The sequence below is a fragment of the Falco rusticolus genome, chromosome 9, assembly GCF_015220075.1.
Source record: "Falco rusticolus isolate bFalRus1 chromosome 9, bFalRus1.pri, whole genome shotgun sequence".
In the NCBI taxonomy this organism is placed as follows: domain Eukaryota; kingdom Metazoa; phylum Chordata; class Aves; order Falconiformes; family Falconidae; genus Falco; species Falco rusticolus.
The window spans coordinates 30,733,556-30,753,649 of record NC_051195.1 but is presented as its reverse complement, the minus strand read 5'-3'; the positions used below and the strand labels follow the sequence as shown (position 1 = coordinate 30,753,649).

Sequence of the window (20,094 nt, the reverse complement as noted above, 5' to 3'; positions counted from 1 at the left end):
TATGTCCTGTGACAGAGAGTAACCCAGCCAGTCTCTCATCTGCTGAATAGTTACACAAAAGGACGAGGAGGAAATCTCACACAGCTGTGTTGTAGGGTCCTCCTGAGCAGATCCTTGCAGCAGAGGAGCTGTTGGGTTTGGGGAGAACCGGCATCACTCTGGAGAATGCAAAAATTCCCTGTGGGTCCCTGTGTCCCTTGCTACATGCTGAGGAAGCATCTGCGTCTTGCTTCAGCATCTCCCTTGGCCAGGCCACGGCTTGCCAGTGTGCCTTCTCAACACGGCGCTCAGCTTAGGGCTGGGGTCCTCCTGTCAGGTGTTGGACTACCGTAGTTCTGCAGAGCCGGGGTGGGGACACTGGGCTATTTTACTACTGCTCTACCTCATCTTCAGCCACCTTACCAGGCCCTACCAGGCCGAGCAGCATGGTACTGGGTTTCCTCACAGCACGCTTTCTCTTGTGCTGGTGGAAGGCTTTTTTTGCAGCTACTTGTGCAAACAAGGCAATAAGAGTAAAGAAGCTGTGGCCTCTCTCTGGGAAGGGTGTGAAGAGGCTCAGGAGCATGGGGCCTAAGCTTGCAGCAATGCGGTCAGCCCTTGCTTTTATTTTTGTGGCTCCTTTTATTCCTCAGGGGTGTGTGGTGTCCATCAGGAGGGCTGTTCGTCATCCAGCTCTCAACACCCCCTCCTCCTTGAGCACTGGAGGAAAACCCGAGCCCCCTCTCCACCCAACTCCCCCCAGGGAAGAGGCTCTCATGCCACTGTTGCTCTTTCCTCAGCCTCTCACCACTGCACTGCCCGCCGTGTTTCGCCGTGCTCGTGGAAGTGGTAAATACTCAGTTGCCCATGCTGCTGCAGGATACCTAAATCAACTTTATTCACAATCACAGTTATCCAATTTTTCACAATGAGTTATTCTTCTCTTTAAACAGAACACAAAACACCTTAAAGTAAAGCAATGAAATGCAAATGACACAAGAGCACGGAGGTAAGTGGGAACTTACACCAGTCAAACAAAACAAAAGGTTAGGATCGTTGTTACTGTTACTGCTTTTGCTGTTGTTTTTTCTCCCTGGCAATCACCTTGCTCTCCTCCTCCCTGTTCACAGCTGGAGGCCATCTGATGCTGGGAGCAGGACCTAACCCCAATTTTCGAGTTCGGATGCTGGGGGAGCTTTCAGCTTCTGCTAACTCCTAGAGTTTGGTCCACAGTAAAACAAACACAGGCATATATTAAAACACTCTGAATTCAAAAGGTGAAAAGGGAATTCACACTACTGCACTGGTACCCATGGATGGAGTTTCTTGAAAAATAAAACATACCCCTTGGCTTGGCTTGCCTTGCGTGGAGGGGTACCGGTCCCACGGGTGTGGTGAAGGCTCCGGAGGCTGCTTATTGCACGTTTCCCCACATCCACTCTTTCATCGACATTTTCCTACCCCTCGGGTTCCTTCTTTCCAAAATCTTTGCACTGGAGTTTGTGTAACTACTACAACAGGCTGCCGGTGCCTGCCAGTCACAGCTCTGTCCTCATCCTCGGGCAAGCTGGGGGCTGGCTGCGTGCCTGCGGACCAGCCATGCGCCTGGCATGGCCACTGTCCTTCCCCCAAGCTTGTGCCACCCCGGTGTCCCCCCACCCCTCACTGAGGGCATCTGGGTGCAGGAGCCACTGTGCTCCGGGGCTTTCGGCAGTCAGCCTGGAGGGCAGGGCAGGGCAGGATGGGTTAGGGGTGTACATGAGAGCACGCAAAGAATTAACACAAATCCCTGTAACCAGAATATCAGCGTTCAAGTTAATACTGCCCGCTGGGGTGGGCTGGGGGTAGCTGCAGACCCCTGTGGCAGGCTGCAGTGATGGCAGTGCCTTTAGAGAAAGGCTCTGCAGTGTGGTCTCCAGCTAGCAGCCTCTCTTTTTCATTTCCTCAAGAGGACAGAGCGAGGATATCATGTTTTCCAGGTGCTCTCAGGAGCAGGCTCTGCGAGTGCTCCTTCACTTGCCTGCTGCCCAGGGGGGGCACGATGCCCCCTGCAACGAGCAGCTCTGTATGTTAAATGCTTTTATCCCTATGCCATGCTGTTCCCCTGCATCCTATCAGTGGCCGTACACTACTAGTGCGAAGGAAAAGGCTCAGCAGGAGGGGTGCAACTCCATAGCCTTCCCTGATGGGCAATGTGGCAGGGCAAACACCATCGCTGCTGCACCCCAGTCACCCGCCAGGGCCCAGACACTGTCTCTGGCTCCTGGAAGGCAGCAGGATGGGGCTGGAGGGAAGACGGGCACCCCCTTCTGCTGCAGAGCCAGCCTGCCTGGGCCCAGGGGCAGCCAGTGGCCATGGGATGACGGAGCAGCAGTTGTCACGACAGCCATGGGGGCTGCCACTGCAGGCATCTGTCTGGGGACAGCAGGGGTTCTCAACTGGGGCGGAAGGTAAGTGGATTAATTTAAATAAACCAAAGAAAACCATCCCCCCAAGCTATTTTTTTTTCTTTCTTTTCTTCCTAACACATAAGGACAGCCACGTCCTGCCAGCGGGCTGGCTGTGCAGGGCCGGGTACCACCTGGCTGATTTTGTCTTAAAGCACAGTGATAAAGTTACCAGTAAATGAAACCCACAGACATGTGGGTTTATACATTCTTCCCCAGTGAGGCTGGGGTTTTTGTTTCTTTTTTAAAATTTATTTTCTCCCTCACAAGTACTGTCTGGGTGGTAGGGGGAGGAAAAGTGAGGGAGCCACATGTCCCTCTCCTGCACGCCCATGGGGCAGAGATGCTGCTGCATCCCTTGTGCTGCGTGGAGACCACGTGCAAGATGGGCAGTGAGTGTTTGAGAGCTGCTCGTCATGCAGCGGAATGGCTGGCATCGGGAGGTGGCTGGATGCTGCTGGGAGGGAGGAAGGCCAGTGCCAGTGGTGGCTGCCAAACCCGCCCTGAATGCCTCTGCCAGGGAATGGTAAGGGAGGAGCAAGGAACAGCCTCAAGGGGCTGCTTTTCTGCCTGCAGACACGGGTGGGTTTTGCTTCACACATCCTGGGTCCTTTTCTGCACTGACCCGAACCTTTCCACTGAGAATGTGCTCACTGCACCTCCCTCGCTGGGTCAAAGCTTGCCTCGCTCCCTCCTTTCTAAGGGGCTTCCTACAGTCAGGATGGTTGTACACGGAAACATGTTGCTTGTTCCTCCTCTGCTGCTAAGCTGTCCTCTGCATGCGGGGTGTCTCCAGAAGGAGATGTGTAACACTGAACCTTTTACCACTTGCTGTGCCTGCTAAACATTAGAGACTCCCCTCCACTGTGCGTGGTATAGAAAAGGGATGATTGCACCAGCTGATTGGTTGTTTGGTTTTTTTTGAGATAAAGTTTAAAATCCACAAGGGAGAGTAGTCCATCACAACTTCCCTGACACGCTGGAGTTCAGCCCCAGGGCTTGCTTGGAGGGTAGAAGAGCAATGTCTAAGCTTGTCTCATCTGTTGTCCGTGGAAGAGGGGATCAGGGTGGTGGTGGGTGATGTTTTTTGAATCTCCTGGATGATGAACAGAGACCAAGACCTGTGTTGTTTCACAGCCTCCTCCCCACCTGCCCAGTCCCCACCACAGCATCTGCTGCTGCTCTAAGTGCTGCGGTAGGTTTTGATGATATCTTTGATGGCCCGTCTGCAAATGGGGCAGCAAGCGTTGGCCATCTTCTTGAGCTTCAGCCCACACGAATAGCAGAGACACATGTGTCCACAGGAGTAAATGACTGTGTCTACCATGTTCTCGTAGCAGATGGTGCATTCATCTCCCCAGGGCCCAGAGACGGACGGGGAGATGGGTGACTCAGGCAAGCTGATTGGAGAGTTGGGAGCTGTGCCTGGAACACAAAGAACAGGGTCACTCATGCTGCTTAAAAGGCTTCCTGACATCCCAGGGTAATTTCTGCCCTGAAGCTAGCTACTGAGGGAGGAACCATGCCCTAGCAGAAGTGGATGCTCCAGGATCAGGGGTCCTGCCTGTGACCTACTGTCCCACTTGGTGAGTCCTGGTTCACATGCCAAGGCTGAGGGGAGCAGAAAGGCAGCATCTGCTGGGATCTGCTGCCCATGCAGAGCAAACCAAGAGACAGCTGTTCCCACGCAGCAGGGACAAAGAGCAGTTCCACGTTTTTAAACCACTGTCTAAACATTAACAAAGGAGGAAAAATAAGGAGGCGCAGATCAAGCCATCTGCTTTGAAAAGGGAGAGGCTGGGTGGCACATGGGTGGTAGCAGCTCCCAAGACAAGGAGAGTTTCATCTCTAGGGCTGATCCAGGGATGTGGGACCACAGTGCCTGGCTACAAATCACCCCATGTGGCTGCTTCAGGACAGGGGTGGGGTGGTACCTGCATGGACAGCATCTAGCTCATAGTGAGCCATCGCTTCAAGAGCCACAACAGGCTGCAGTAACTGTACTCGCAGCGCACCCATAATGAGGCTAACCAATTTTCCCCCAAACCCATTAAAAATCTGAATGTTTGCTGTTACCAATTATTAGACCTGATTCTGATGATACCCTCAGCAAAAATCACTCTTGGTTTGGACAACAATGACAAGGATTTGTTAAGTTACATATTCCACCATCAATGCCTTGGGATCATGCAGGTGCCTGGGGTTTTGTAAAATGCTGCAGAACAGCTTATCATTTTCTACTGCATGTAAATTTATCTAAATCTCACTGGAATTCATTGGCATATTAGAAATATCAATACTGCCTTTTTCTGAAGAAGGTAGTGAAGGTGTGTGGAGAGGGAAAAGGGGGCTGTAGGGCACAGCCATAGCTCCAGTCTGAGCTAGCATGCAACACATGTCACTGCCACACAGCTCTCCAGAAGGAGCTGTGCGTCACTGGGCCACGCACATAACAGAAACTCTACTGCCTCCCTTGGGAGCCTTCATGATGAAAAAGGTTGGAAAAATATTGCTGTCTAGGCATCTAAGCAGCTTCCACGTAAACCAGACTGAAAATAGCCTTTGCAGAGGCTCTTCCTTCCTCCCCGAGGGAGCTGACAGGGGACTCTGTTGATCACTGTGGTTTTAGAGTCCTTTTGGGAGACAAGTGTGAGGACCACGAAGGGAGACAGTGTGGGAGCAGGCAGGGGGAGGCAGAGGAAAGGCATCCCCCCCACACTTACCACTGATAGAGCTGCAGAGGGGGCCAGAGCCACACGTAGACAATATGGGGCCAGAGACACCGCTGCAGAGGATGGTGGGGGAACTGGGTGTTGATGTGGGTGAGCTTGGTGTGGACAGTCCCAGCCGCTCTGCTAATATGGTGGAACCTGCAGCACAAGAAAAGAAACCTACAGTTACTTTTTAAAAATGGGGCTGACAAGGCACTGGGGGTATGTGGCAGGGGGTGCAGCACTCAGAGCTTGTCAGGATTTGTGTTTCATCAGCATGAAATCTAGAGAAGAGGGAAACAAAAAAAACCCAGCCTCGTATGCTTTTTTAAATGCTAGTAGCTGGCTCTGAAGAGACATCGAGCTCCCACAGCCCCTGAGTTTGCTGGAGCTGCTTTAGCCATCATAACCCTTTGTTTCTGCCCTTAAATGTGTCTCATGTCTCAAGTCATTAAGTGCAATTACTTTCCTTACGGTTTCACACTCGTACGTACCCTCAGTACCACATCCAGCGATAGGGCTGTAGCCAGCAGAGGACACAGCCTGCAGTAGGGTGGGCTGGACCCCAGCACAAGCACGTACCCCCTTGCCAAAGTACTCTTCACTAACCCAGTGCAACGCTGCATCATTCCAGCTCCAACAAATTCACGCAAAGTCACTCAAGGAGACCCCAGAGACAAACTCAAGGGTTTGGCAATCAGGAGAACAGCTCTGCTCACTGCTCTGCCTCTGCTGTAGGGTGGCTTCGGTCAGAGGCGAGGATGCCACTCAAATGCATTTGGCTCTGGGATGAACAAAGACAACTCTCCCCCCACTCAGGAACGTTTTCTCCACTCTCTGCATGTCTGGATATGATGGCTCAAGAATGCAGAGCCCCTTCAAGTCCCTTCTAGGTGTCCCCAGCTCCATTACCTCCTGCTCCCACTGCCCACCATCACTTCTGCGTTACTGTGCTGTCTGCCAGAAAAGGCAGCTCTGCCCCACAGCCTGCTTGGCACCCTCCCCTGCCGCAGCCTCTTTCTTCTGCTGCTATAACAAGTATCTTAAAGCCCCTTCCAGAAGGGAAAGGAATGGGGACACTTAAAACTCTAGCAAGGTTTTGCAAGGGAGTTTCATTGTTAACGACACAGCCTGGTCTTCAGTAAGACAGTGGCGAGCCAGCAGCACACGCGTGCATGAACCAAGGTACGGTTTCTTAGTGGTGAGAACTAGTTTCCCTGCGGTTTTGAAGTTTCTAGTTCCCCAGCTAAGACAACCAGGGTGACTCCAAATCAGAACTAAAATGCTAAGACTTCTCCATGTGACCATATAAGGAGCCGAGAGACACAGAGGGTTTGGATCCGCAGTGTCCTCCAGCAGCCGGAGGCTACTCTCCGGAAAAAACGTGGCAGGAGGAGGCCAGGAAAACCCCGTGCACCAGAAAGGTCCTTCGGTGCCTGTTTGCAGGGAGGCCACTGAGCCACGGAGGACTAAACCTGGGAAGCAGTGACTCCGCGTGCCAACTGTGGATTGTGCAAAAAAAAAAAAAAGCAAAAGCACAGCAGCAGCCAGTGCCAGATTCTCCTGCCCTTGTTAGAGGAACAAAACTGAGCATTTTAAATGTAGCGCAGGGACTGAGCGGGGGGGTCACATCTAGGTCAAAATCTGTTCTGGGGACTGCATACAGCAGAAGCAGCAATTAGCTTCGGCCTTCAGTCCCTTAGTTTTACCCCTCTTCATATAAGGAGCGCTTTGCTCCCAGGCACTATCTGAAGTTCAATTAGCATCTGCAAAAGACTTTGGGGCGCTCACCCTTGAGATGCTGTAGAGAGGCACCTCCTTTATCACACAGAAGGCAGCTGCGGCTGGAGTTTAGCTCCGTAAATATGCAAAGAGAATGATGCAACCCCTAATGACAGCCACTAGCAATGGCCCTTCCCCTCCAATCTGACAGATGACTGTGACCGTAGCAGAAAACTTGCCCTGTGGGTAACACACACTGGGGCACAGATTTCAGCTCATCCACTGCACACTGAACAAATATGAACACTAGGCAGCTGAAGGAGTTTTTCAAGCCTCCCCTCTCAGTCCCCCTGCAGTCTGGAGATACTTCTCCCGTTCACCTGACATGCAGCACATTGCATTTCTACCACCAACCTGGTCATTTCATTAAATGCGAAATAAAGACTATCAGGAGCATTTTTCTTCCTGGACTAACCAAGGATTTGGAGGTGCCCCGAGTGTCCCAGAGCATGAACTGATGAAGCATGCTGGCAGCAGTGCAAATGGCCTTTCCACAGTGCAAGGAGAGCTCATCAGTGCAGGAACCACAAGCTTCTCTGGTTGTAGCTGATCTGAGTCCCAAAATGGCCTTACCCAAGACCCAGGGGCCAACACACACCTTCCAGTTCTTTCTCCTAACACGAGGCGCAGCTCTTGACTTTTCTCCAGCATAAGTACAGAGCTTTGTTTCAAACAGTCTGAGTTCCCTACCAGACAAGACGCACTTCTCCCTTGGTGACAGAATAATCAACATAAGACACGTTACTCACGCCGTTAATATATTGCTGGATGGTGTGCAGATACCATGACAAGGAGCATGGAATGAGATCATGTGCAGGGTGGAATGAGTGTGGCCAACTTGGCTTAACTAAAACCAGATATATGTGCTCAAGGCCAAACATGCTCATTGTGTGCAGAGAGCTTCTACCAAGAGCTAGCTTTCAAACCATGATTTTAAAAAATTAAATAATTCTAAATAAATCAATTTAAACATTCTTCCTCTCTCTAAAGGCCCCAGACAAATTGTCTCTGCTGCTAACTTGTCTCACGCTTGATCTCAAACATGCCAAACACACTGGAATCACCTTTAAACGGACTTTGAACCATTTGCTGGTTTATCTTTGCAAAGTCAAATTATTAGCGAAATCCAATGCAGATTGACTCTTTCTCTACACTTCTGTCATCGCTCCGGGAGAGGTGTAAATAAATGAACCCCCCAAAATATGTTCACCCCCAAAAGTAAGAGAGTATTATATTTTCAGTAGAAGACAGCAGTACCATGGAATGTACAGACAACATCATGCCAGGAAAGGCTGCCTGTATGCTAAAGGTCTGTGATTCAAAATGGTCTTGCCAAACTGGAAATAGGATCAGATATAAATGGGATGGTATTCAATATGATCAAATGCAAAATGCAGCACTTATTCAGCTCCCCAAATACAGGACAAGGAATTAGTCCATTCAATTAGAAAAACAGCCATCCTCCAGAAAAAGGCCTGGGGATTGCTGGAGGTCACCAGCTGATCAGAAATCAACCATGCCGTCCTGTTATGGAAAGGTTGTGCCAATCCAGGGTCATATGAGGCTGGTTAAGGACTGGAGCAGGAGCCTGGAGGCGCTGTGCTATCTCTGTCCCTGGAAATACTCAAAATCCAGCTGAGCATGGTCTTGTGCTTCCGTAACTTGGAAGTTAGCCCTGCTTTGAGCAGGAGGTTGGATTAGGTAACTCCCAGGGGTCTCTTCTGACCTAAAATGTTGTATGATTCTATGGTTTTTAGATGACCACATTTTTCACAGGCTGCTCAAAGGGGAGCAGAAACAATCTGTTCTTCATGAAAGTTCTGGATAAGACAAGAACCCACAGGTTCAGACTCCTAAGGTGTTCAGGATAGACACTATGTTCATAAGGAAGCACTGTAAAGCAATCAGACCTCCCAGAGAGACTATGGCGTCTCCATCATTGGAGCTCTTTAAGAACAGGAGGGTGAAGTCAGTAGTCTCTTGGGATCCCATCCAGCATTTCTGATTTTTAGGAGAGTAGTTATCCGTACCCATAACTGCCCTTTTATAGAACATCCTAACTGTGACCAAAACACAGCAGCTGTGGCCATCAGAGACACTTTTGGCTCTCTGTGTCTATTGTGGTGAGCAGGGTGTTTTCCCAGAACATTGCAATCCACTCTCAGGGGATATTCTGAGGCTGTCCCAACTTCTAAGCATCAATTAATGGCAGCTGCCTGGGGAGAGCTGTTCCGCTGAAGGATTTACATTGGTAACAAGGCCAGACACAAAGTCAACACTCCCTAAAAACACATAACATTTTCAATTAACTCTCCCCGTTAATTAATTTACAAAAATATTTCTACATTTCTTTCCATAATAAAGTGATTGTATTGACCTGCTTATTACTGTGTAGGCCCCAGACAGGGAACTGGAAAACAACCAGCACACCAGGTGGGAAGAGCGATGCACTGTCGACATTCTCCTTCTGAAATCGCTTAGGGGCATTTGCTATGATGCAAGCAAATCCCCAGGGCATCTCTGTGGCCTAGAGCAGGCAGTAGCTGCCACAAGCCTGTCCTGCAGCTATTCCCAACCCACTGCGAGCAAGCAGTACATTAATATTCCCAGATTCAAACTACAGCTGAGATGGAGAGAAAAGTAGAGGAATGCCAAAGTGCATGTTCTTCCTTATTACTGTTGGCTTTGGATCACGGAAGGTTGGGAAACTGCCAGTTTAAGGTGTTCATAGCACATTTCTGGTTATCTATTCCTGAGAGAGGTGATAGAGGGGCAGGGCCTCCTGGGACTCAAATAATGACAACAGGCTGAACTCCATCAGATTATGAAAAACACAGAATCATATAATCATTTAGGATGGAAAAGACCTTTAAGGCCACTGAGGCCAACTGTCAATCCAGCACTGCCAAGCCCACCACTAAACCATATCCCTAAGTGCAACATCTACAGATCTGTTCAATACCTCCAGGGATGGTGACTCAACCACTTCCCTGGGCAGCCTGTTCCAGTGCTTGACAGCCTTTTGGTAAAGAAGTTTTCCTAACATCCATCAGCCAGTGGAAGGTACCCAGTAACTCCCCGGGATTTGACCAGAGCATTCCTCATACTGTCCCAGTGTTCACAAGGAGACAAAATCAAGACTCAACCCATTTCATTAAACCTCTGACCCCCTCTCTTGTCCCTTTCCCCCTTATAATTAAATTCAGCATTATATAGTCCCATCGCACTTTTTCAGACCTTAACCCAAAAGGCCTGCAAGCACAGTGCTTCTGTTGGAGCACCGGGACTGTGTTCGTGGAAGCCTTGCAGAAACCAGGCTCCACCGGCTGAACACGTCTGCTGCTTTGAGGTGGAAAGGCAGTACTGCATAGTCTGAAGACTCTGCTTCCAAGGTAGAAAAGAAACAAATGAGCAATACCCTGTGTTTGCTGGTTGCAAACAGGAATTAATATCACAACTTCTATCCCCAGAATGCTTTCTGGCAACACCAAACGCCATCTCAGGTGTCTCACTCACCTTCTGCTATCTGTATTATACCTGCCTAGGCTCTTATCACAACATTATAAATACATATATATATAATATATTAAAAAAAATAAAAAACAAACAATCAGACTGCACTCCAGAGCTATCCTTTTTCTCCCCTTTGAATCCACCCAACTTGCACTTTATTTTTCCTGGCTTACAGGATGCTGTCAGTAAATGACCACTACTGTCACACTGAACTCTCAGTTCACTTGGTTTGATCACCTTCACTTTTTTAATGGGCTTTTTTTTTTTACCCATACCCATCTTAAGGACTATGCCAGGATCTTAACTAAACATTGTACCTGGAAAACAAAATATAGGAGCCTCCTGCTATAGTTTCCAAGGCAGATAAAGCATTATGCAACATACTGACTTGCCCATATGCTGAGTATCGGTGGAGCACGTTGACAGCCCCTTCTCTTTTTATAACACGTTTGCTGCATCAATAGAACAGCTAATAAAGATCAGGTAATTATCAATAGTAAACACAGATTTTCAGTGTTTTTCCATCCACCTGCAGGTCCCAGAGTCTCCAGCACACAGTGGAAAAGATCAGTACAGCTGCTAAAATCTGGCTGCAGCCTTCAACTGGCACATTTTATGGTGCTCAAGAGAGCTGTGCACTTCTCATACATTTTAGTCCAGTGAGCTCTGGGCACCTGACAGTTGTAGCCATTTAGATGCCTTTCAAAACTCTCAACTCTATTTCCTTTTGCTAGGAGCCAGATTTTTAAGCCTGTCTGCTAAAATAATTCCCCTATCTCAAAAATTGCTCAATATCCGTTCTCACATTTAACACTCTCAGTTTATCAGGGCCATTGATTTTGTTATCTAAATAGGATCAAGGTTCTTTCAAAAATATGGCACAATTGTGGGTACTGAGCTCATGTGAACATCTGCCTAAGGAGACCTGTCCCATAACATGTGAGCTCCTGCAGTGTGATGGGCTGTGAGGTTACTGAGACTGGATGCTACAGCAACTTAATTCTGTAAGAGTCATATCTTTGTTTAAGCTAATCTACTACAGATCTTTGGCCTTACACTGACCACTAGTACATAAACATCCTTGATAACTAACCATATGCAAGACTGGTAAAACTGGGACCTCAATTTTAGTCCTTACTATTTTTTTACCGAAAAATCTTCTGTAACAGTATTTTTTTTTTTCTTCATGGATGTAGCTTGTGTAGAACTTTCTCAATTCAGCTTTTCCTCTATTCAACCACTCATTTCAGAAAAAAAAGTAGAGATATACTTTTAACTATCAGAGAATGCAGACTGGTGGAATTACACAACTATTTCACATACTACGAGAGCAGAAGTCCATATTGAAGATGCAGTGGGCAACCTGGAACAGTATGCTAAATGTGTATTATCTTGACCTTTCAATCTAGTGGCAAGACACAGTGTACTGAGATCTCCTGGGTTCTCTCCTCTGTCCTCTCCCAGAAAGATGAAGTTTCTGTCTTTGGTGTACCCCAGACAGATGTCAGACTAACACCTCTCCCTTGACACTGACGCCAGAAACCCTGGTATTCCATCAGTAGCATATCCACTAGAAGGTGGGTCTTATCAATACAAGCTTTGCAAGAGCTAAATCCTTCTACATTTTATTTCAGTAACCATTTTTTTAGTAATGCAAATGTTCCACCAGATGTAGAGAGAGCTAAAATGATAGCCTTCCCCACAGCATGCTGGCTGCTCCAAGGAGCAGCCTTATACATTTCGCACATTGTCACATTTTCTTGCTTCCAGCCAAGGCCACAGGAGAGCTATTCTGTCCCCCAGGGCCACTCAGGTCTTACCCAACAGGGACTTTTGAATCCATCTTGTTAAAACAAAGAACAAAGCACCTGTTGCTGCCTCGGCATACATAGTTAAAGATGAACAATAATAGGGAAGGATGTAAGCATATCCATCACTTCTGAATGCTATAAAATACATGTATTTACACCGCCATTTGTTATGTTCCCACAGCGATGGGAACAATACTGCATTGACCAGAAACCAGAGTTTCCTTCCCCTTGGGCTCAATGGGTTTTGGCCAACCATGCTCTCAGAGCCTGACCTCTGTGCTGCCGCTCATCTCTGCCTCTCAGGTGACCGACATCAGTTGATGATCCATGGGCTTTTTTGCATTCAAGTATTTCCTGGAGGATTTTAGATTTGTTCTGAACAGAACAATATTACATTTTGCATTATGCTACAGAAATTCCTGGAAATAGGACAAAAAGCAGCCTGGCAGATTTTGCACGCAAAACCATAAGGCCTGTGTTTGCAGATGGGTGTCAGACAACCACTGTTTGGGGAAATAAAAGTTAGATCCAAACCACATGGAGAACAACAGTCCAGACTTTCATGTGGATCAGGAAAGGAGTGTGCTTTATGGCTTCACTGGAGCCTTGCTGTCTGCTGTGTCCAGAAGGGCAGCAGGGCACCAGCACATCTATTACTCTCCTGCAGTCATAGCACACTCCAGCTAAGCAGGAGAAACACGAAAGCTCCAGACACCACAGAAGTTTTTGGTTCAGCAGCTCTCACAGCCCAAGCCCAATGTGCTGTCTGAAAGCAAAGAGCACACAGCAACCTTAAAGGGTAACTTTCCTGACCTGACAGGTGAAGGTTCATTACTCAGCACTTACCCTGAGGGTATGGACACCATGCAAGGAACACCTAGCTGAACTGAAGTGAAAGAGCCTCTACTGGGGCTCCATTTCTCAACCTGAGAAATACTAGACCAACAAAGCATCCAGACAGATACCGAGATGAAGAGGTAAAAAAAGAAGCCTGGGTTAAGTAGCTGAACCACATGAAAAATGAGAGTTGAAGTTTTCATCTTGTCTAAGAAAAACAAATCAAAAAGCTCTCTAAAAGATCATAGGTATTAATTACCCTGACCAAAAATGTTTCTGTTCATAAAGCGCACCTTATCCAGCTCCATCTCAAAAAGGCCATTTGGCTCAGAGTATCTGGGAGACCACAGCAAATGTAGTTCTGTGAGCAAAAGGAAAATCGCTGCCTAACCCAGCACCTCCACACTCCGTGCTTCTCCAGGAGGGATGTGTACAAACAGGGGGTAGATGCACGCAGGAAACAAATACTTTCACTTCTCTTGGCCAGCACTGCTCTCAATTTCTATGGGGCACTCTGCTGGATGAAAAGGCATCTGACAAAGAAGGAAGAGTTTCGTCTGCTAAGTCACTCTCACAGTAGCCAGAATAACTAACAATTCATGCCACTGTTAGTTCAAAGAGTCGGCAGATTTTATCTGTCCTGACAGACAAGTTGCAATTCAAAGAGGCTGGTATATGATCCCATATCCTGTATATTCACTGTAGGCAGGCAAAGGCATTATGAGATAAGGGAGATCTATACATCACTTGCTGCGAACATCTCACTGCAGCCAGGGAGAGTTTGTTATCCCAGTGATGAGAATGATTTCCCCTCTTGTGGAGGAGCCCACGCAGAGGACCGGGCATTTGCAAGCCCTGTGGCTGTCTCTTAGAGGAGGTCTGCTTGCTTTACCCAGCCCTTACACAGGTGCTGGCCGATAGCTCAGTACCCAGACTAATGTTCATTGACTCGCCCGCCCGTGGCAAGTATGGGTTAATTATCTCATGTGCCATGAGATCTTTGATGGGATAGTGCAAAGGTGCCATAAGCAGCTATTAACTCTGTCATTGCTGCCACTGACCACGAGGGACGAGCGCTTGACTGCATCCAGTGCCCCATGACCATGCAGTTTTCCAAGGCACAACGTATAAAGCAACTTGTCCTCTCTAACACAACAGCTTCTCTTTATGCTAATTCTTCTTTAAAACAATGACTATAAACCAGGACATGAACAGAGAGCCCTGTGCAGTGCTAGAATCAAGCCCAGATGTTATGGACACTGTAACGCTCTTGTGCAGCTCTTACAACTTAACATCAGCAACGGGTACTTCACTAGCCACGAAAAATAAAACCATGCACAATAGTAGTGTTTATGAAGAGGCGTCAGTTAATACAAGTGGATTCGTTCCAAAAGGCATTGAATATTAACCCTATTCCTTCCCCTCTAGTCTCTGACACCATAACACAACCACATACCTTACAGTGCATAAGAACTCCAGGCAGCTAAGTGCCACACAACACAAGCCTGTTAGATCCCAATCACCTTAATGAGACCATTTTCCAAAGGAGTGGGAAATGTTTCCAAAATAAAAAAATAAAAAAAATAATAAAAAAAAAAAGATAAAACTTTGTAGCATGTCTAGTTGAATGAGTGTTAAGGAAAGAGATTCCTTACATGCATTTCTGTGCAACAGTTATGCATTTATCAGGCTTCTCTTGTGCTGTGTTTAACTCAGCGATTTCAACATCACTGGAATGAACCAAGGTGGAAAAGGATCAAATTCCCAAATGGATAATATACTGGCCACCTCTGAGATGGGAGATGAGGGGGTGTGATTTACTACTGCAAAGATCTTCTCTCAGACAGGAGAAGCTTATAAATTCGGAGCTGGAGAACCAAGATCACAGACTCTCCTTGCCTGTGTGATACTTTTCCACAAAAGGTACCTACTGTCTGTGCCATGGGCAGTGTGTATAACAACTGTACATACCAATTATCATTTAAATATTTTGTATGCTTGCTGCAGTCATTGCATGTGCAAAGTAAGTATATAACAGCACCTAGAGCAGAAAAGTTTTTTGGAAGGGACAGACACTCTGCTATGGGAGTGCTGGGACAGTCAAGCAGCAACCACAGGCTAAGAAAATTGTTTACATGGGAACGGACAGAAGCCTGGTAAGGGATGCAGTAAGATGAGATCAAGTCCCCAAAAACCCTAGATACTTAGGAGGATCAGGCCGGACAAGTGCTGCAGCAGAGACTAGAGAGGAGAGAAGAAAGTCTCCCTTGTAGATAATCTGGAGACAGTAGTTGCAGGAACTGTATCAGCAAAATAAGTGAGGAATCCTGGGATGCAGAGGAACGATCCTGGTTAGAAAGGACAGGGTGGTCTTCAAGGTTTAGCTATGGCCTGTGAATCACTAGCGGTCTGTGGTCACTCTCCTGACGTGAAGCTAAAGTCAAAGAAAACCAGACTGGGCAGTGTGATGAATGTCACAGAAGCAGGCGAAGTAATTTCCCCTGGCAAACCACTGTTCCGTGTCACCTAAGCAAGACACTACCCTGTTCACCCATGAAACTGCAGCTCTTTCCAGTTGGTTCCTCAGGGTCAGGGCTCTGTTGCAACATGGACAGCACCACCAGGGCTGCTAACCTTAACCACCAGTAAGAGTCCCAGTGGGCACAGCTTTGTGCAAGCCTGCCTGCAATGGAATTGACTGCAGTTTGCCTGTACACACCAGCACTGAGGCCACTTCAGCTAAAACATCTCTGTTGACTTCAACAGCCCTTTGCCAGCAGCTTTTGTCCCCCAGTCTGCTGAACTAACTCCCAGTTTGGTCCTTTGCCAGCTGTTGTCAGAAACCACAAGGAACCAAGGATTCATGGCTGCTCTGCCCACCAGTCCCAGGTCAGCTCTTTCTTCCTCACTGCCTGCCCCCCAGTTTTGATCCCATTGACCAACTTCAAATCTGAAAGGAGGATGGAAACCTCAGAAACAACTGGTTTCGAAATATTTTGCAACGGGCAGCTGAGTAGGAGCCCATCTCATCTGCCTGTGGTAAAGGAGGTGGGAGAGCTTAGCCCACACACTCCGCATGTATGCGGCGTGGATGTGAATATATACTTCTCCACACCAAATGCTGGCTCTGGGATTGTTTTTTTCAGGCCTAATGCTGGCTCGTGGCCAGCATTAGAAGACATCCAGAGAGCTGCAACATTGTGCAGCTGTTCTGGTGGGGCTGGAGTTATTGAAGTGCATGGATAGAAAGGACACAGATAAGTTGGCAACTCAACTTCTTTAGTACGACTATTGATGGAACATGTTACTTCATTGCTCAAAAGAAAACTTCAATATTACTGGAAAGAATGAAATTCCCAAGGGAAACCACACCAAAAAAAAATCCAAAATAAAGGAGATGAAGGAAGATGTTTTACATGCTGGTGATTCACTCTGAGACAAAAGAAAATGAAAGAACATCCCCAACCATTTGGATCCCCTCATACTAAATATATAAAGTTATTGCTGTGATAGCTCCTCCAGACATGAGTCATACATTTTAAAACCTTATGGGGTCAATCAATTTAACTTCATAAAAGAATTACACCACCAAAACCAAACCAAAACCAGACCAATATATCCAGACTGGTTCATTTCAACCTTTGAGAGCTGTGATAAAACTGTGTGTGAGCTGAAATGCTTACCAGCAAAAGCTGAAAGCAGTAAATCAAATTTAATAGGCTGGTTTTGTTGACTATACAGGAATGATGCCTGAAAAAAACCCAAGCCAAGCCTGAACTAATGGAATTCCTAAAGGATACGCAAAGACTGTTTCATTTCTACATGCCTAATGATCTGGGTTTCTGTTTGGTTGTTTTTACGTGCATAACCCACAGAATTTCTGAATTAAGACCAGCACTTTACATATAAAATATTTAGAAGGGCTTCCAATCCTGACAAAATGATCTATTGCCTCCCCCAATAGCTGCTTCCTGTAGTTAATTACCGTCACTTATGTTTAATTTAAATTTGTGTCCCTTCATTTTCCAGCAGCTTGGTATTTTTTATGCTATTATCTGCTACATTAAAGTGCCCTCCTCTTCCATTTATCTTGCCTCTATGTGGTCAAGTTGCCTTTTAACCTTTTCTTTGCAACAAGTTGACATCCTTCCACTTCCGACTACAGATGACTGTGGCCTCTCACCATGCTATAGTGGTGCTTGAGTTTCATTTATTTTCCCTTTGCTGTGGGGGACATAAAGAAAAATAGTGTTTCCAGCCTTGTCATGATTTTCTGCTTTTTTATTTCTTCTACAGCAACTATATTGCCAGTATATGATGCCAGGTTGATTAGATGGAAACAGCAGTCTGGATTCCTTACTGTCAAACCAACCCCACACTGCCCTCCTCTCTTACAGAGTTCTGTATGACCACCAGCCTGGGTAGAGATGGGCTCCCATGATACTTAGATTAGGAAATAAACGTTGTATCCCAACACTGTGGAATAGCTGCAGTCAGCTTCTATGACACAGCCACAAGCCAGGAGAGATCTGAGCTTGGCACTGCTCTGGGTCAGAGCCAAATAACTGATCTCAAGGTATGCAATGTAGTATCCAGTGATCCCTGAGCCATCTTGTCCTCTGAGTCAAAAATAAACCGTCTCTAGATACAAGAGAGGCATTGCTGCTCTCCACCTTCTCCATCCTTCAAATGAAACAGAAAAGCTGGAGAAGAAGCAAAGCCAGCAACTTTAATTTCATTTTATATTCAGCTCTGGTGCTGATGTTCCTTTAACACTGCATAACATTGCTTTGATTAATCCAATAATGGTATGCCCCTAGAAACAGAATGACATCTGCTATTTAAGATAGGTTTGGTACAATTACGCCTCTTGCAGTATTTGTGTCTCATTTCTTTCAAGGGTATGGAACTTTTCTTTTTGTATTAAAACTAGGAAAAGATTACCATAAACATGTCTTCTCCTCCAATATAAAGCTCAAACTACAAAAGACAGATCACACAAAATTATTCTTGTTTGCATTCTGAAGATGGAGCTTGTCATTAGAAAGATGAACACTTTATATTCTTCTTATATTTTCTAATAGTATAATGACAGATATTATAGCAAGCACTATAATCTGTTCCGTTGCAGCACAGACAGTACACATCACCTCCCTAATAACAAAGCAAAAGCTGGAGACAGGAGTTCATTATTTTCCTTGCCTTCTGTGGGGATATTGCTGATCCATATAATTACTGCGGTTGCAGAGAGGTGCAGAGCTGGGACAGCGTCAGTGCTCTGCTCTGGGCAGTTGCACTGTACTGATACTGTACTGATACTGGGACTGTACTACTCCTAGCATTGTTAAACTGGAAACATAGGTCTGAAAAGCTCTATTTGCATTTTAGTATCTCTTAAAAACTATAGGTAAGCTCCAATTTCATAGCCTTTAACTGGGAGTTACCAGCTTGCTGACCAAGCTACGTGGATAAGGCTGTACACCCAGCGGGGTCCTAGCTTTTCCTTGTGAAAGGCAAGGTCAGAAAATCCAGTTCTTTTCACTTACACCTCATTTAAGACCAATAGCCCATTTTCAGCTTTTCTTCCAATGACCAAGGCCAGAAAAGCCTGTTATGTGGTCACCAAAACAGGTAGTGAGGAGTCTTTTTACTCAGTGGATTTAATTTCATAGATCCAAACACCAATTTTTCTAAAACATGCACTGTATGAGTGTACATACACAAACAGGAGTGTACTGGCTTGGGCTGAACGAGCAGGCAGGGAGACATGCACAGGGTATGGACAGCAGGAGGTCTGCCCAGGACACAGGAGGCCTGCGTTCAAGCCCAGGCTCTGTTGAATTGTGCATGAGGACATGATTCTGTCCCTCTGGTGAGACACATCCTTGCTGCCCTGTTTCAGGACCCACTGCAAGCAGGCTATTCGTTCTGTGCACAGCTGCCAGAATTGGTGATCTCATATGAAAGGAAGCAGTGGTCGATGACTTAGTTTTACCCGCAGCTCAATGACCTCAGGATGTTTTCCTTCTAACGTATACAGGAGCATTTAATCTCCTACTTTACTGGGATCTGTTTGACTTCACCTACCATTATCACCATGACATGTTGGTGGAGAGCAGAGCTAGCCATGGATTATGTACAGTACCCACAACAAATATAATCAGGCTGAATTATCAGGGATTGAGTCTCAGGCTCCTGGAAATAAATTGCAGTATGACACTGGTCATCTGTGAGCCTTTAACAGCCACAAAACACTCGCAGCACAGGCCTGCAGTCAACTTTAAGCAAATTATATAGGGCACTTCATACTGCGATTAAGGTGAACTGGGCCCTGCAGAGAGATGTGTGTGTTCACCACAATTTATCTTCAAAGAATTTCTATAAATCCTAAAAAAGGAGGTGTTGGTTGGCTTTGGGTTTGGGTTTTTTGGGGTTTTTTTTCCCGATTGGGTAAGAAGGAGGGACAGTTTAATAGTGAGGATTTGACGCAAAAAGGAATATAACTATATTTAAAATTATATGAATTTAGCAGCATAAACAAGGAAGGCGCATTTTTAAATCATCCCTAGTTAAAGAAGTACCAGGAATTACATCACGTTCTCAGAATCCATCTTTTACTTTCTGACGCTAACACCAGCAGAACCATGATACAGGCCCAGTCTACGGCCAAACACACCGTACACTCGTGTCCAACACACACACACACACACACAAAGTAAATCCGATCCTGAGCAAATGCTATTTCAGGGCCTTTCCCTCCACACCTTCAAAACATGACTTTTAGCATTTCCATGAAATACTTCAGTTAACCAAGATTAAAAACAGAGCAAAAATCTCAAGAGAAGGAGACAAGCCCTTCAGAGGCCCGTCAACTGGTATGAGCTACACTGCTTTAAACTAGGCTGGAGGGCAAGGAAACCCCTCTGCTGCTGAGCTCGGGACCACGAGGCACAGGGCTCCCCCTCTGCTTGCTAGCCTGCTTCTCTCATGCAAGCCTGGGGAAAGCAAGGGAAC

General features: G+C 46.6%; 1 protein-coding gene across 2 annotated transcripts in view; it reads right to left on the bottom strand.

The window, feature by feature from the left end:
• Positions 1 to 853: 853 nt before the first annotated feature.
• The window catches only part of NEURL1 (neuralized E3 ubiquitin protein ligase 1), a 165,726-nt gene continuing 146,485 nt past the window's right edge, over positions 854 to 20,094 (bottom strand). For both annotated transcript variants that reach the window (XM_037400918.1, XM_037400919.1), the window contains exons 5-6: positions 5,150 to 5,296; positions 854 to 3,851 (exon numbers count right to left, since the gene is read on the bottom strand). In XM_037400918.1, coding sequence (XP_037256815.1) covers positions 3,610 to 3,851; positions 5,150 to 5,296 — 389 coding nt within the window. In that variant the 3' untranslated portion in view covers positions 854 to 3,609. The remainder of the gene's footprint in view (positions 3,852 to 5,149; positions 5,297 to 20,094) is intronic.